The sequence below is a fragment of the Podarcis filfolensis genome (genome assembly GCF_964270895.1).
Source record: "Podarcis filfolensis genome assembly, chromosome: Z".
NCBI classification, from domain to species: domain Eukaryota; kingdom Metazoa; phylum Chordata; class Lepidosauria; order Squamata; family Lacertidae; genus Podarcis; species Podarcis filfolensis.
The window spans coordinates 46499832-46517075 of record NC_139617.1 but is presented as its reverse complement, the minus strand read 5'-3'; the positions used below and the strand labels follow the sequence as shown (position 1 = coordinate 46517075).

At 46.4% G+C, this 17244-nt stretch overlaps 1 protein-coding gene across 1 annotated transcript in view; it reads left to right on the top strand.

Moving 5' to 3' along the window:
• FPGS (folylpolyglutamate synthase) overlaps positions 1-17244 on the top strand; it is a 49474-nt gene that overhangs the window by 28041 nt on the left and 4189 nt on the right. Inside the window, 4 exon segments of the mRNA XM_083597320.1 lie at positions 2580-2681; positions 13600-13750; positions 13966-14041; positions 15920-15986. Of these exon segments, the coding sequence (XP_083453446.1) occupies positions 2580-2681; positions 13600-13750; positions 13966-14041; positions 15920-15986 (396 nt within the window).

Here is a 17244-nt window from a genome sequence, read left to right as displayed (position 1 = left end):
CTTGTTGCATTAGTCAATGGGCCAGAGAGTCCTTTATTTTGACTTGCTTGCTCCTACAGCTGTGAGGGTAGCTGATGGGTCTCAAGCCCTTAGTGAGTTAGGGACTTGTCTATCACCTGCATGCGAAGACAGGCCCTAGCAGATTGAGCGGATGGGTAGGTCCAACAGTCAAGAAGGCGGTTTCTGTACATGCTGTAGAGAGAAGTGAGATGGGGCTCATCAGCCTGGGAAGGTAGCCCATATAGGAAGAGGAAATCTCTGACCCTAAACTTCCACAGCCTTGCGGGACATCTTCAGGAGAAGAAAAGGCTAAGGAGTAAACCCTACACAAATTCAGAGTAGAGTCCATAAGATGGTTGGATGGCACCTTGTACACCTCCTTTTGGCAACACTCTGCAACCAAGTGGGGGCCATATGCTTCCCTTTCCTTTGGACCTTATCAGCGAGGCCGAGGGGGGTTATTGTCGTCTGGGCAGCCCAGGACCTCCATACGCACTGCCCAGGACTTGCTCCTACCGTCCCTGGGGCAATTGGAGCTGAGTGTTTTTTTCAGACAGGGAGGAAGCAAGTGAGCTTCTCCTTTTGGAGTGGTGGCCATTGGTTGGTCTTATTCTTCCTGGGAGCAAAGGGCACGTAGCCTCCCAGTGACCCCTGGTTACTAGAGATTGCAAGTGGAGAAAGCACTCTTGTGTTCTGGCTCATAGACTTCACATTGAAGCATCTGGTTGGCCACTGTGAGAACTGGGTGCTGGAGTAGATGGGTCTGTGGCCTGATCCAGCAACCAGGCTCCTCAGCTGTCCTTAGACACCAGAGTGTATGCTTCTCTTCTGGCCACTGGAGGCTGGGCAAGCAGGGCCACGCCCCACAACCTTAGTCTGCTCTCGGCCAGCACCTATCTGCTTGCCTCCCTACTCTCATTTTTGGCCAGGGGTTGGTGCTGACAGCAAGCCTCCTCCCCTTTAGTCTCAGTGTTGCACCTTGTAGAACGGAGCAGGAGGAGAATGGGGACAAACTAAGACTAGTTGGCTGTGGCGCCACCTGCTGTTTGTCTCCCTGCCTTCCACCCTACCAGCTCTAACAGACACCACCCATCACTGCTTCTGTTCTTCAGTGTCTGGGCATGCGGAAGATCACAGGCTCGATCCCTGTCATCTCCAGGTAAGGCTGGGAAATAATTCTCTGCTTGAAACCCTTGAGAGCCACTGTCAGTAAATGCTGACTACATACAGGGCAGGATGGGCAAGCGGTCTCACCCGAATAAGGCAGCCCCTTACACATAACTTACATAACTCAGTTACATAAGTCAGTTATGTGTAAGTTTGACTTATTATCTTGACATTGTTGTGTTTTAATTTTGAAATAAAAATAATTTTAAAAAATGCAGTTCACTTACAGCACAAAAAAATAGGCTGTATGAAATAATACTTTAGAATTCAGTCTTTTAAAAGCCATGTGGAGGGGGCTGGATCTGGGTCTTAAGCCCAGTTTGGTCCAGCAAGTAGAGACATCTGGCAATACATTAGCCTGCCTCCCCAGAGCACGTGGTCTTACATAAGTTGGTTATTGGGACTGGCACCATCTACGTGTGAGGATAGCTGGATGTGTAGGAAACTTAACTTTCCTTGGGGCTATAGTTGGGGCGAACTGATACCAGTCCACTTTGCAAGGTTGTTATAAAGGTAATGCCTTTAATTTTAAAGATTAAGGTCCTACCTTTTCTGTTTTAATCACAAACGCTTTAAAGTGGCTAAGTTTGATATGATGATGATGATAATAATAATAATAATAATAATAATAATAATAATAATAATAATAGTAATCATAACAATAATAATTTATTTATACCCCACCCATCTGGCTGGGTTTCCCCAGCCACTCTGGGTGGCTCCCAACAGAATATTAAAAGCATAATAAAATGTCAGACATTAAAAACTAGAGCATGCCCCACTCTAGTGAGACAGTCCACAGGCAGATAGGGTCTCAGCCTACGTACCAGATGGAGCTGGTAAACAGCTGCCCTGGACACAGAATTGACCTGCGCCTCCATGGACAGCTGTGAGTCCAGGATGACTCCCAGGCTGCGCACCTGGTCCTTCAGGGGCACAGATACCCCATTCAGGACCAGGGAGTCCTCCACACCAGCCCGCCTTCTGTCCCCCAAAACAGTACTTCTGTCTTGTCGGGATTCAACCTCAATCAGCTGCCATCCATCCGCCTCCGGACACTCACACAGGACCTTCACGGCCTTCCCTGGTTCTGATTTAAAAGAGAGGTAGAGTGCGAAAGTCTGGAGTTTTTGTAGAGTTCTGTGCCTCTCAAAGACCTCCTCCTCCTCCTTGCTGATTTTTAAAAATATCTTTTTAACAGTGGCTTAAATGGGGTTCAGGATATAAACTCTCCTTTATTAATTTAGTGGTAGCCTCATCTGCTGCCTTTGATTGCTGTTTTTGTCTTCCTCATTAGCGTGTTTGTGCTGAAGGCTTTGGGATAAAAAACGAATTTTTAAAAATTAGGATTGCAGCAAACACTTAAGTGTTCACTAACAGAGAAGAGGGTGGCTTTTTCTGTGTCTGGACAGATATTGGTGAGCTGAAGGCCCCCTGGTTGAGCTCAGAGCTGCCGGCAAAGAGATCTCCACCATTGGCCCCTGTCTTCAAGCCAGGAGAAGCCATGCTGCAAGGTGAGTTTCTCCTTCTCTCTTAGCTCCTGCAATGCTCTAAAAAAGGGGGGTCACAGGCCTTTCTCTTGGCTGTTTTCCCACACACTGCTGTTGCCTTTGACTTTAGGCAAGCGGTAGTTTGACCCAGTGTGAACATTTTGCTTTCGCATAAAGTAAACAACAGCGTAGACAAGTTAAGCCTCCTTGGCTTTCCTGTCAATTACCTCAAAGGAGGCAGCTCCCACGCAAATGGATCCGGAAGGCAAGGCATGATACGAAAAGAATGAATTCAAAAATATTTAATTGCTCAAGGCAAGGTCGCAGCAAGAATTATGGCTTACCTTTCCTCAGAACTTGAGGAAACCAACAATGCACGCTTTTGAGGTGGCGATTCCTATCTTGGTGTGCTCTGCTGCTGTTCAGTCAGTTCCCACATTAGACAAAGGAGGAAGAGTGCAGAGTACGTGCTTTCCCCAGTCTCCAGCATCCACAGTTAGCGCCACGGTGGCGAACTTGCAGCCCCTCCAGATGTTGTTGGATTCCCAACTCTCACCCAACCCAACCAGCATGTCCTGGTTGGGGCCTTGCTGTGTCTCCCAAGAAAAGGGCAGTTCCACCACTATGGACCAGCTTCTAAGAATACTTTCTGCATGCACTGGGTTGTCTTACTCAGAGTGGATCCATTGAAATGGATGAGCATTGCTACCTTGGTAACATTAATTTCAGTGGGTCTACTTTGAGAAGAATCTAGCTGCGTTACAGCTCAGTTGACTTTCCTTCTCTCTCCATGCCAATGAGTTAGCCTTGGAAGGGGGTCATCCGAAGGTCTTGCTGTTCCATTTTCAAAGCACTGTTCTTTAAGTAATCTTGTTTTATTTATAGTATTGAAATATGTGGGTTTTTTTGTATTTTGTATGTTTGTTTCTTTGTTGTAGGCTGCTGAGCATGATTTTTGTGTGTGGAAAAGTGGTATAGAAATAAAAGGAATGAACGAATAACTGTCTTGCGGAGCACTTTGAATGGGACTTTGTGGACACTGCAGATCATCTGCTTAGCGGTTCCTGCAAAACTCCTTTCAGCTGAACCAGGTTTTTTATGTGCCCCTTGACACTTGATGTCAACTATGCTGTTGGATGTAGGGGAACTGGGCATGGCTCAGCTGAAATGGACCAAACTGCTATTGCCCTTGACTTTTGGCAAGCGGTAGTTTGACCCAGTGTGAACATTTTGCTTTCCTATAAAGTAAACAAGAGTGTAGACACATTTAGCCTCCTTGACTTTCCTGTCAATTACCTCAAAGGAGGCAGCTCCCACGCAAATGGATCCGGAAGGCAAGGCATGATACGAAAAGAATGAATTCAAAAATATTTAATTGCTCAAGGCAAGGTCGCAGCAAGAATTATGGCTTACCTTTCCTCAGAACTTGAGGAAACCAACAATGCACGCTTTTGAGGTGGCGATTCCTATCTTGGTGTGCTCTGCTGCTGTTCAGTCAGTTCCCACATTAGACAAAGGAGGAAGAGTGCAGAGTACGTGCTTTTCCCAGTCTCCAGCATCCACAGTTAGCGCCACGGTGGCGAACTTGCAGCCCCTCCAGATGTTGTTGGATTCCCAACTCTCACCCAACCCAACCAGCATGTCCAATGCTCAGGGATGATGGCTGTTGTAGATCAACAACATCTGCAGGACCACAGGTTATCCACACACAGACACAGATGTTTGAAAGGATTTTGTATTTTGTGTGTGACTGGCTGGTTGACTTTTAAAGCTCATTTTCTGGTCCTAATGTTATGAAGGAAAACGTGTAAGAAACAACCACTACACTGCTTGATCCAGATTTTGCGCTCAAGGCATGGTGGCAGTAATATGCTAAAACAGGTCTGGCTTCAGGCATGAGGGTGTACAGGGCAAAATTCCCTCTAGTGAACCCTTTGCTACTTTAGTGGGTTTTGTCCAGCTGACCGAGGAGACAGTGCCCAAACGACTGGGTCCAGGAACCACTCTTTTAACTTTCCACAGCATTCCTCATGGAGCCTGGCTCCAAAGCTTTGTGGGAGATTAAGGCAACAGCTACTGGACCCACACACTGCCCCCTCCGAAGAAGATCGTCACTGGGCAGGCATCAGCATCGGGCTCACTTTCAGCACCTGGGGCCCTGGCAGCTGCCGCAGAGCGCTGTGTGCTGATGCCAGACCCGTGCTGAAATCAAAATCTGTGGCAGGGATTAAATCCACCATTCCACTTGCTGTATTCTGGGAACATCAGAAGCCAGTGAAACATTGTGCCTGCTTCCAGAAGTTGTCCTGGTTGGGGCCTTGCTGTGTCTCCCAAGAAAAGGGCAGTTCCACCACTATGGACCAGCTTCTAAGAATACTTTCTGCATGCATTGGGTTGTCCTACTCAGAGTGGACCCATTGAAACGGATGAGCATGACTAACATGGTAATGTTACAGTGGTACCTCGGGTTACATACGCTTCAGGTTAAAGACTCTGCTAACCCAGAAATAGTGCTTCAGGTTAAGAACTTTGCTTCAGGATAACAACAGAATTCGTGCTCTGGTGGCGCAGCAGCAGTAGGAGGCACCAATAGCTAAAGTGGTACTTCAGGTTAAGAACAGTTTCAGGTTAAGAACGGACCTCCGGAACGAATTAAGCACTTCACCCGAGGTACCACTGTAATTTCAGTAGGTCTACTCTGAGAATAACTTAGTTGGGTTACAGCCCAGTTGACTTTCCTTCTCTCTCCATGCCAAGGAGGTAGGCTTGGAAGGGGGTCATTTGCAGCACAGATCTGCTTTTGAAGACTCGCTAGCTCAGGCATAGGCAAATTCCGTCCCTCCAGATGTTTGGGACTACAATTCCCATCATCCCTGACCACTGGTCCTGTTAGCGAGGGATGATGGGAATTGTAGCCCCAAAACATCTGGAGGGACGGAATTTGCCTATGCCTGCACTAGCTGCTAGCTGCGCCTTCTCTTGGCTTGTCAAAAGGCTGGATTGTCATGAAATTAGGAGAGTGCAAGAAGAATGAATTGCTAATAGAAAAGGCCCTGTTAGCTGCGTAGGCTGCAGACTATGTTCACCTTATGATGCTATGGAAAAGAGCCTACATTGTGGTGGCCTTAGCCCAGGGAACTGGTAGCTGGGTTGTTATCTGCACCAGCCCTCATGGACCAAGTCTGGCAAGTGAGCAGAGCCCAAATCATTTGACCGCACAGTGACATCAGATGATCTCTCCCTCTTCCTCCGAAGGTCTTGTTGTTCCATTTTCAAAGCACTGTTCTTTAAGTAATCTTGTTTTATTTATAGTATTGAAATATGTGGGGGTTTTTGTGTTTTGTATGTTGCTTTGTTGTTACGATTTTTTTTTTTGTAGTGTTTGTTTCTTTGTTGTAGGCCGCTGAGCATGATTTTTGTGTGTGGAAAAGTGGTATAGAAATAAAAGGAATGAACGAATAACTGTCTTGTGGAGCACTTTGAATGGGTCTTTGTGGACACTGCAGATCATCTGCTTAGCGGTTCCTGCAAAACTTCTTTCAGCTGAACCAGGTTTTTTATGTGCCCCTTGACACTTGATGTCAACTATGCTGTTGGATGTAGGGGAACTGGGCATGGCTCAGCTGAAATGGACCAAACTGCTATTGCCCTTGACTTTTGGCAAGCGGTAGTTTGACCCAGTGTGAACATTTTGCTTTCCTATAAAGTAAACAACAGCGTAGACACGTTTAGCCTCCTTGGCTTTCCTGTCAATTACCTCAAAGGAGGCAGCTCCCACGCAAATGGATCCGGAAGGCAAGGCATGATACGAAAAGAATGAATTCAAAAATATTTAATTGCTCAAGGCAAGGACGCAGCAAGAATTATGGCTTACCTTTCCTCAGAACTTGAGGAAACCAACAATGCACGCTTTTGAGGTGGCGATTCCTATCTTGGTGTGCTCTGCTGCTGTTCAGTCAGTTCCCACATTAGACAAAGGAGGAAGAGTGCAGAGTACGTGCTTTTCCCAGTCTCCAGCATCCACAGTTAGCGCCACGGTGGCGAACTTGCAGCCCCTCCAGATGTTGTTGGATTCCCAACTCTCACCCGACCCAACCAGCATCTCCAATGCTCAGGGATGATGGCTGTTGTAGATCAACAACATCTGGAGGACCACAGGTTATCCACACACAGACACAGATGTTTGAAAGGATTTTGTATTTTGTGTGTGACTGGCTGGTTGACTTTTAAAGCTCATTTTCTGGTCCTAATGTTATGAAGGAAAACGTGTAAGAAACAACCACTACACTGCTTGATCCAGATTTTGCGCTCAAGGCATGGTGGCAGTAATATGCTAAAACAGGTCTGGCTTCAGGCATGAGGGTGTACAGGGCAAAATTCCCTCTAGTGAACCCTTTGCTACTTTAGTGGGTTTTGTCCAGCTGACCGAGGAGACAGTGCCCAAACGACTGGGTCCAGGAACCACTCTTTTAACTTTCCACAGCATTCCTCATGGAGCCTGGCTCCAAAGCTTTGTGGGAGATTAAGGCAACAGCTACTGGACCCATACACTGCCCCCTCCAAAGAAGATCGTCACTGGGCAGGCATCAGCATCGGGCTCACTTTCAGCACCTGGGGCCCTGTCAGCTGCCGCAGAGCGCTGTGTGCTGATGCCAGACCCGTGCTGAAATCAAAATTTGTGGCAGGGATTAAATCCACCATTCCACTTGCTGTATTCTGGGAACATCAGAAGCCAGTGAAACATTGTGCCTGCTTCCAGAAGTTGTCGTGGTTGGGGCCTTGCTGTGTCTCCCAAGAAAAGGGCAGTTCCACCACTATGGACCAGCTTCTAAGAATACTTTCTGCATGCATTGGGTTGTCCTACTCAGAGTGGATCCATTGAAATGGATGAGCATGGCTACCTTGGTAACGTTAATTTCAGTGGGTCTACTCTGAGAATAACTTAGTTGGGTTTCAGCCCAGTTGACTTCCCTTCTCTCTCCATGCCAAGGAGTTAGCCTTGGAAGGGGGTCATTTGCAGCACAGATCTGCTTTTGAAGACTTGCTAGCTCAGCCATAAGCAAACTCTGGCCCTCCAGATGTTTGGGATTACAATTCCCATCATCCCTGACCACTGGTCCTGTTAGCGAGGGATGATGGGAATTGTAGCCCCAAAACATCTGGAGGGACGGAATTTGCCTATGCCTGCACTAGCTGCTAGCTGCGCCTTCTCTTGGCTTGTCAAAAGGCTGGATTGTCATGAAATTAGGAGAGTGCAAGAAGAATGAATTGCTAATAGAAAAGGCCCTGTTAGCTGCGTAGTCTGCAGACTATGTTCACCTTATGATGCTATGGAAAAGAGCCTACATTGTGGTGGCCTTAGCCCAGGGAACTGGTAGCTGGGTTGTTATCTGCACCAGCCCTCGTGGACCAAGTCTGGCAAGTGAGCAGAGCCCAAATCATTTGACCGCACAGTGACATCAGATGATCTCTCCCTCTTCCTCCGAAGGTCTTGTTGTTCCATTTTCAAAGCACTGTTCTGTAAGCAATCTTGTTTTATTTATAGTATTGAAATATGTGGTTTTTTTGTATTTTGTATGTTGCTTTGTTGTTACGAATTTTTTTTTGTAGTGTTTGTTTCTTGGTTGTAGGCCGCTGAGCATAAATTTTGTGTGTGGAAAAGTGGTATAAAAAAAAGGAAATAAAAGGAATGAACGAATATCTGTCTTGCGGAGCACTTTGAATGGGACTTTGTGGACACTGCAGATCATCTGCTTAGCGGTTCCTGCAAAACTCCTTTCAGCTGCACCAGGTTTTTTATGTGCCCCTTGACACTTGATGTCAACTATGCTGTTGGGTGTAGGGGAACTGGGCATGGCTCAGCTGAAATGGACCAAACTGCTATTGCCCTTGACTTTGGCAAGCAGTAGTTTGACCCAGTGTGAACATTTTGCTTTCCTATAAAGTAAACAACAGTGTAGACGCATTTAGCCTCCTTGACTTTCCTGTCAATTACCTCAAAGGAGGCAGCTCCCACGCAAATGGATGTGGAAGGCAAGGCGTGATACGAAAAGAATGAATTCAAAAATATTTAATTGCTCAAGGCAAGGACGCAGCAAGAATTATGGCTTACCTTTCCTCAGAACTTGAGGAAACCAACAATGCATGCTTTTGAGGTGACGATTCCTATCTTGGTGTGCTCTGCTGCTGTTCAGTCAGTTCCCACATTAGACAAAGGAGGAAGAGTGCAGAGTACGTGCTTTTCCCAGTCTCCAGCATCCGCAGTTAGCGTCACGGTGGCGAACTTGCAGCCCCTCCAGATGTTGTTGGAATCCCAACTCTCACCCGACCCAACCAGCATGTCCAATGCTCAGGGATGATGGCTGTTGTAGATCAACAACATCTGAAGGACCACAGGTTATCCACACACAGACACAGATGTTTGAAAGGATTTTGTATTTTGTGTGTGACTGGCTGGTTGACTTTTAAAGCTCATTTTCTGGTCCTAATGTTATGAAGGAAAACGTGTAAGAAACAACCTCTACACTGCTTGGGCCAGAGGTTTGCACTCAAGGAATGGTGGCTGTAATATGCTAAAATAGGTCTACCTGTGAACCTTTGTTACTTTAGTGGTTTTTGTCCAGCTGACTGAGGATGCATAGTATTGAAATGTATTTTTTTGTATTTTGTATGTTGCTTTGTTGTTACGAAATTTTTTTTTGTAGTGTTTGTTTCTTTGTTGTAGGCCGCTGAGCATGATTTTTGTGTGTGGAAAAGTGGTATAGAAATAAAAGGAATGAACGAATAACTGTCTTGTGGAGCACTTTGAATGGGTCTTTGTGGACACTGCAGATCATCTGCTTAGCGGTTCCTGCAAAACTTCTTTCAGCTGAACCAGGTTTTTTATGTGCCCCTTGACACTTGATGTCAACTATGCTGTTGGATGTAGGGGAACTGGGCATGGCTCAGCTGAAATGGACCAAACTGCTATTGCCCTTGACTTTTGGCAAGCGGTAGTTTGACCCAGTGTGAACATTTTGCTTTCCTATAAAGTAAACAACAGCGTAGACGCGTTTAGCCTCCTTGGCTTTCCTGTCAATTACCTCAAAGGAGGCAGCTCCCACGCAAATGGATCCGGAAGGCAAGGCATGATACGAAAAGAATGAATTCAAAAATATTTAATTGCTCAAGGCAAGGACGCAGCAAGAATTATGGCTTACCTTTCCTCAGAACTTGAGGAAACCAACAATGCACGCTTTTGAGGTGGCGATTCCTATCTTGGTGTGCTCTGCTGCTGTTCAGTCAGTTCCCACATTAGACAAAGGAGGAAGAGTGCAGAGTACGTGCTTTTCCCAGTCTCCAGCATCCACAGTTAGCGCCACGGTGGCGAACTTGCAGCCCCTCCAGATGTTGTTGGATTCCCAACTCTCACCCGACCCAACCAGCATGTCCAATGCTCAGGGATGATGGCTGTTGTAGATCAACAACATCTGGAGGACCACAGGTTATCCACACACAGACACAGATGTTTGAAAGGATTTTGTATTTTGTGTGTGACTGGCTGGTTGACTTTTAAAGCTCATTTTCTGGTCCTAATGTTATGAAGGAAAACGTGTAAGAAACAACCACTACACTGCTTGATCCAGATTTTGCGCTCAAGGCATGGTGGCAGTAATATGCTAAAACAGGTCTGGCTTCAGGCATGAGGGTGTACAGGGCAAAATTCCCTCTAGTGAACCCTTTGCTACTTTAGTGGGTTTTGTCCAGCTGACCGAGGAGACAGTGCCCAAACGACTGGGTCCAGGAACCACTCTTTTAACTTTCCACAGCATTCCTCATGGAGCCTGGCTCCAAAGCTTTGTGGGAGATTAAGGCAACAGCTACTGGACCCATACACTGCCCCCTCCAAAGAAGATCGTCACTGGGCAGGCATCAGCATCGGGCTCACTTTCAGCACCTGGGGCCCTGTCAGCTGCCGCAGAGCGCTGTGTGCTGATGCCAGACCCGTGCTGAAATCAAAATTTGTGGCAGGGATTAAATCCACCATTCCACTTGCTGTATTCTGGGAACATCAGAAGCCAGTGAAACATTGTGCCTGCTTCCAGAAGTTGTCGTGGTTGGGGCCTTGCTGTGTCTCCCAAGAAAAGGGCAGTTCCACCACTATGGACCAGCTTCTAAGAATACTTTCTGCATGCATTGGGTTGTCCTACTCAGAGTGGATCCATTGAAATGGATGAGCATGGCTACCTTGGTAACGTTAATTTCAGTGGGTCTACTCTGAGAATAACTTAGTTGGGTTTCAGCCCAGTTGACTTCCCTTCTCTCTCCATGCCAAGGAGTTAGCCTTGGAAGGGGGTCATTTGCAGCACAGATCTGCTTTTGAAGACTTGCTAGCTCAGCCATAAGCAAACTCTGGCCCTCCAGATGTTTGGGATTACAATTCCCATCATCCCTGACCACTGGTCCTGTTAGCGAGGGATGATGGGAATTGTAGCCCCAAAACATCTGGAGGGACGGAATTTGCCTATGCCTGCACTAGCTGCTAGCTGCGCCTTCTCTTGGCTTGTCAAAAGGCTGGATTGTCATGAAATTAGGAGAGTGCAAGAAGAATGAATTGCTAATAGAAAAGGCCCTGTTAGCTGCGTAGTCTGCAGACTATGTTCACCTTATGATGCTATGGAAAAGAGCCTACATTGTGGTGGCCTTAGCCCAGGGAACTGGTAGCTGGGTTGTTATCTGCACCAGCCCTCGTGGACCAAGTCTGGCAAGTGAGCAGAGCCCAAATCATTTGACCGCACAGTGACATCAGATGATCTCTCCCTCTTCCTCCGAAGGTCTTGTTGTTCCATTTTCAAAGCACTGTTCTGTAAGCAATCTTGTTTTATTTATAGTATTGAAATATGTGGTTTTTTTGTATTTTGTATGTTGCTTTGTTGTTACGAATTTTTTTTTGTAGTGTTTGTTTCTTGGTTGTAGGCCGCTGAGCATAAATTTTGTGTGTGGAAAAGTGGTATAAAAAAAAGGAAATAAAAGGAATGAACGAATATCTGTCTTGCGGAGCACTTTGAATGGGACTTTGTGGACACTGCAGATCATCTGCTTAGCGGTTCCTGCAAAACTCCTTTCAGCTGCACCAGGTTTTTTATGTGCCCCTTGACACTTGATGTCAACTATGCTGTTGGGTGTAGGGGAACTGGGCATGGCTCAGCTGAAATGGACCAAACTGCTATTGCCCTTGACTTTGGCAAGCAGTAGTTTGACCCAGTGTGAACATTTTGCTTTCCTATAAAGTAAACAACAGTGTAGACGCATTTAGCCTCCTTGACTTTCCTGTCAATTACCTCAAAGGAGGCAGCTCCCACGCAAATGGATGTGGAAGGCAAGGCGTGATACGAAAAGAATGAATTCAAAAATATTTAATTGCTCAAGGCAAGGTCGCAGCCAGAATTATGGCTTGCCTTCCCTCAGAACTTGAGGAAACCAACAATGCATGCTTTTGAGGTGACGATTCCTATCTTGGTGTGCTCTGCTGCTGTTCAGTCAGTTCCCACATTAGACAAAGGAGGAAGAGTGCAGAGTACGTGCTTTTCCCAGTCTCCAGCATCCGCAGTTAGCGTCACGGTGGCGAACTTGCAGCCCCTCCAGATGTTGTTGGAATCCCAACTCTCACCCGACCCAACCAGCATGTCCAATGCTCAGGGATGATGGCTGTTGTAGATCAACAACATCTGAAGGACCACAGGTTATCCACACACAGACACAGATGTTTGAAAGGATTTTGTATTTTGTGTGTGACTGGCTGGTTGACTTTTAAAGCTCATTTTCTGGTCCTAATGTTATGAAGGAAAACGTGTAAGAAACAACCTCTACACTGCTTGGGCCAGAGGTTTGCACTCAAGGAATGGTGGCTGTAATATGCTAAAATAGGTCTACCTGTGAACCTTTGTTACTTTAGTGGTTTTTGTCCAGCTGACTGAGGATGCATAGTATTGAAATGTATTTTTTTGTATTTTGTATGTTGCTTTGTTGTTACGAAATTTTTTTTTGTAGTGTTTGTTTCTTTGTTGTAGGCCGCTGAGCATGATTTTTGTGTGTGGTATAGAGATAAAATGAATGAATGAATGACTGTCTTGCGCAGCACTTTGAATGGGACTTTGCAGGCACTGCCGGTCATCTGCTTAGCGGTTCCTGCAAAACTCCTTTCAGCTGGACCAGGTTTTTTATTTGCCCCACACTTAATGTCAAATATGCTGTTGGGTGTAGGGGAACTGGCCGTGGCTCAGCTGACATGGACCAGTCCAGGCTGAGGCGGCAAAGACTCCTCACCTTTGCTATGAAACAATTTCCTCTCAGGAGCTCATGCGCCACAAACTTTTTGGTGCTTCCAGCCTCTGTTGGAAACATCTATTCACTAGTACATTCCCAGACTATTAATGCCCTGATTTTTAGCACCCTGATTTCTGTGATTGTTAATAATTTACTAATGTTTTATGGGTGTGTGATATATACATTTTTTATTACTTAGTGTTTTGTTATTGCACTGGTAGCAAATGGCTTGGGGTCCTCTCTGGAGTGAAAGGCTGGGTTTTTTTACCGTATTTTTTGCTCTATAAGACTCACTTTTTGCCTCCTAAAACGTAAGGGGAAATGTTGTGTGCGTCTTATGGAGCAAATGCAGGCTACGCGGCTATCCCAAAAGCCAGAACAGCAAGAGGGATTGCTGCTTTCACTGCGCAGCGATCCCTCTTGCTGTTCTGGCTTCAGAATATTTTTTTCTTGTTTTCCTCCTCCAAAAACTAGGTGCGTCTTGTGGTCTGGTGCGTCTTATACATGTACTCCTTTCCTCGGGGGAAATGGGGAAGATGTGAACGTAGCAGCAGATAAAAATAAAGGCCTGTGTAGGTCTTGTTGTACAGGGCATTGTTCCTGCTTAGCCTCCACCTCTGTCTGTTTTGCTCTCCAGGGTTGCAGGAAGCCGTGTGGCTCGGTCGAAACCAGGTGCTGCACCACGGTCCCGTGACGTGGTACATCGATGGGGCCCACACCACCAGCAGTATACAGGCCTGTGTCCGCTGGTTTCGCAAAGCTGCCCTGAATGAGGAGAAGCCTGCAGAGTAAGCGAGGGTTTGGCTGGGGTCTCTTTCCATTCTGAGCCTCTACTGCTTAGAATAGCCTTATCCTGAATAAATTTGTCTGATCCTCTTTTAAACAAGTTGGTGGCCGTCCTTATAACTTGTGAGATCTTCTGGCCTTCTGAGTGTCTGTCTTCCACTGAGCTGGGGTGGTGGTGAATAGATAATGAGACCTGACTCTTTCCTTGCACTTGCAGCGGTTCTGAAGTCCGGGTGCTCCTCTTCAACGTGACAGGCGATCGTGATACTGCCGCTCTGCTTAAGCTGCTGCTGGTGAGTTTTCTTGTTTGCTTCCCTCCCCCTTAAAAAATAGGGGGGGGAAGTGCCTCACTCTGCTTTAACATGGCTTTCAGGACAACCATCAAACCATTACAAAAATAATAATAGTAATATTAAATGATTTGGAATAGAATTTAGAAACAAAGGTCAGCAGCCATTAAAGCAGCAGGGGAAAATGAAATTCATCAGCTTATGTGCAGAATAAATGTAAGAGCTCTGCTGACACTGTGAATGGTCTGGGAAATAATACGGCGCAGTATATGCTTCCCTGGTGGCAAAAGGACATAAAGTGTGCCCTCAGCCACGACTCCTTGAGGAAAACATTCCACAAATGGGGTTTCCTCAACCCGACCTACCCCTTTAGAGGCTCTGCTTTCTGGCCAATCAGTTAGATTTGAAAATGCCAATGCAGCCTTTGCCAAGCTGGTGCCCTTGAGATGTTTTGGGACTGATAGGAGTTGTAAATCAAGACTGGTGAAGGCTGCACCAGAGACGGGGCCATATAAGAGGTGTCCCCCTCATGTGTGGAACTTCCTCCTGAGGGTCATAGGGCTGGCCTCCATCATAACTGGCTTCCAAGTGTTTCAGCTGAAATGCTTCTATCATTATTTAAAGGTTAAGGACCCCTGACAGCTAAGTCCAGTCGCAGACGACTCTGGGGTTGCACGCTCATCTTGCTCTATAGGCTGAGGGAGCCAGCATTTGTCCGCAGACAGTTTTTCCAGGTCATGTGGCCAGCATGACTAATCTGCTTCTGGTGAAACCAGAGCAGCGCACAGAAACGCCATTTGCCTTCCCACCGGAGCGGTACCTAATTGATCTACTTCCACTTTGACGTGCTTTCGAACTGCTAGGTTGGCAGGAGCAGGGACCGAACAACGGGAGCTTACCCTGTCGTGGGGATTCGAACCGCCAACCTTCCAATTGGCAAGCCCAAAGCTCAGTGGTATACACCACAGCGCCACCCGCATCCCCCAATCATTATTTACACCCTTACATTTACAACCTTTCCTTCAGCTGGTGCAGGATTCAGCAGCCAGGTTGCTCACTTGGACAAGACGGTCTGAGCACATAGATCCTGGGCAAACTGCACTGGCTGTTGATTAGTTTCCAGGCCTAGTTCAAAAGTGCTGGTTTTTATCTATAAAGTTGTATGCGGCTCAGGACCCCAATACCTCAAGGACCACCTATCCTCATATGTGCCCCCTGTAGGCACATATGGAGGTCTTCTTGGAAGTTGGCAACATGAAAATGAGCCTTTTCAGTGGTGGCTCCCCATTTATGGAATGTTCTCCTATGGAGGCCTGCCTGGTGCCATTAGTACATATATTTAAGTGCCAGGCAAAAACATGCATCTTTCATCAGGCCTTTGGCGTTTACCGGTCTATGGCTTTTTTGCATGGGTGGGATCTTTTAAGGATTTTTTAAGATGCTGGTTTTAATGTATTTGGGTTTGGGTTTTTGCTTAAAATATGGTAAGTCACTTTGAGTTGCTGTGGCAAAAAAAAAAGAAAAAAGAAAGATAGTAAATAATAATAAATAAGTAGGAAAACCTTATTCCTGACATGCTGTGTTTCCATATGTAAAGGTTTGTTTGGGGTGGGGAACCTGTAGCCCTCCAGATGTTGTTGGAATGCAGCTTCACCATCTCTGACCATTGGCCATGCTAGCAGGAGCTGGTGGGGGTTTGCATTCAGCAACATCTGGAGGGCCACAGTTTCCCTATCCCTGCTTTGTATATACTGGGGTTCACTGAGACATAAGACATGCTGTGGTACAGTCCAAGCCAGACTCAACTTTTGCTTTCTCCCTCATAGGTGTGAATCAGTGCAGTGGCTGCTTTTATAATCTTTATTCCTCTTACATTTTCAGCCTTGCCAGTTTGACTATGCCGTTTTCTGCCCCAATTTCACCGAAGTGTCCACCGTGGGAAATGCAGGTCGGTCACAGGGCAGGGTTGGTAAATCGCTAATGAAATATGGCCACATGGAGTTGGGCTAGATCAGTTGTGGGGACCTTTGGCCCCTGCATTGCAGGGGGTTGGACTAGATGACCCTTGGCTCCCTTCCAACTCTATGATTCTAGATGTTGAGCTGCAGCTCCTATCACCCCTGGCCAGAAGCTGATGGGAGTTGTACTCCAGCGACATCTGGAGGGCCAAAGGTAGACCTTCTTTGTTCTGAATTCTGGCTATAATTATAATCTCTCTCCCACTCCTATTTAAATAACTGCAAATGCCCCTCATTGGTTTTCATTAGCTTAAGCGTGCAGGGTTTTAATGCTGTATTGATTTGGGAATCATACAATATGACTTTTGCTTTAATTTACTTATTTTTTAGTTGTTGCTTTGTTAACAGTGTTTTATAGATTGTAATTGTTTTGCCGATGGCTTGTTTATTATGGTATATGATTTACACTGTATTTGTGATGTTCTATTACATTCTAGCATGTTGTTATTATTTATTGTTTGTAAGCCACTTCGGGATTATAGAAATATAATCAGTCTGTCTAGGAAATCTAGGATGGGAAAAGTGACCTGTCTGAGAGAGAAATGGGTTACCTTGTTTTCTGCAGGGGTGTTGCTAAGCAGTGGGTCCTATCCTTACTGATCCGCAGGGCAGTCGTGGACCTTCGGCCTGTAGGCCAAATACTGCCCCTCAGCCCTCTGCATTTCGCCAGCCAGGCCACACCCACCTGCCTTAGACAGGCAGTGACATCCAGGTGTGGGGCAGGTAAAAGATGGGGCTGCGCTGAAAGGTTTCAGGTGCCACAGAACAACTTGTGGAGTGCTGTACCTTTGGCCGTGCAGAGTGTGCTATAGTGGCTAGAAATGCCAAAGGCTTTGAGACCAGGGTTCGAAACCCTACTCAGCCACGAAGCACATTAGGCCAGTTGCTATCTTTGAGCCTAACTTGCTGGCTGCTGAGAAGATAAAATTTAGGTGGGGGACCATTTGTGCTGCCCTAAACACACACACACACACACACACACACACACACACACACACACACGAGCCTTTAGAGCTGGCCATTTGTCTGTCTAGCCCATACTCTGTTTGGCAGCAGCTCTCCAGGGTCTTGGACAGAGACACCAGCTACTTGAACCTTCCATGCCAGGGTTGGCTGAACTTGAGACCTTGTGGCATGCAGTGCACATGCTGTGCCACTGAGCTATGGCCCTTGCCCATAAATAAGAGC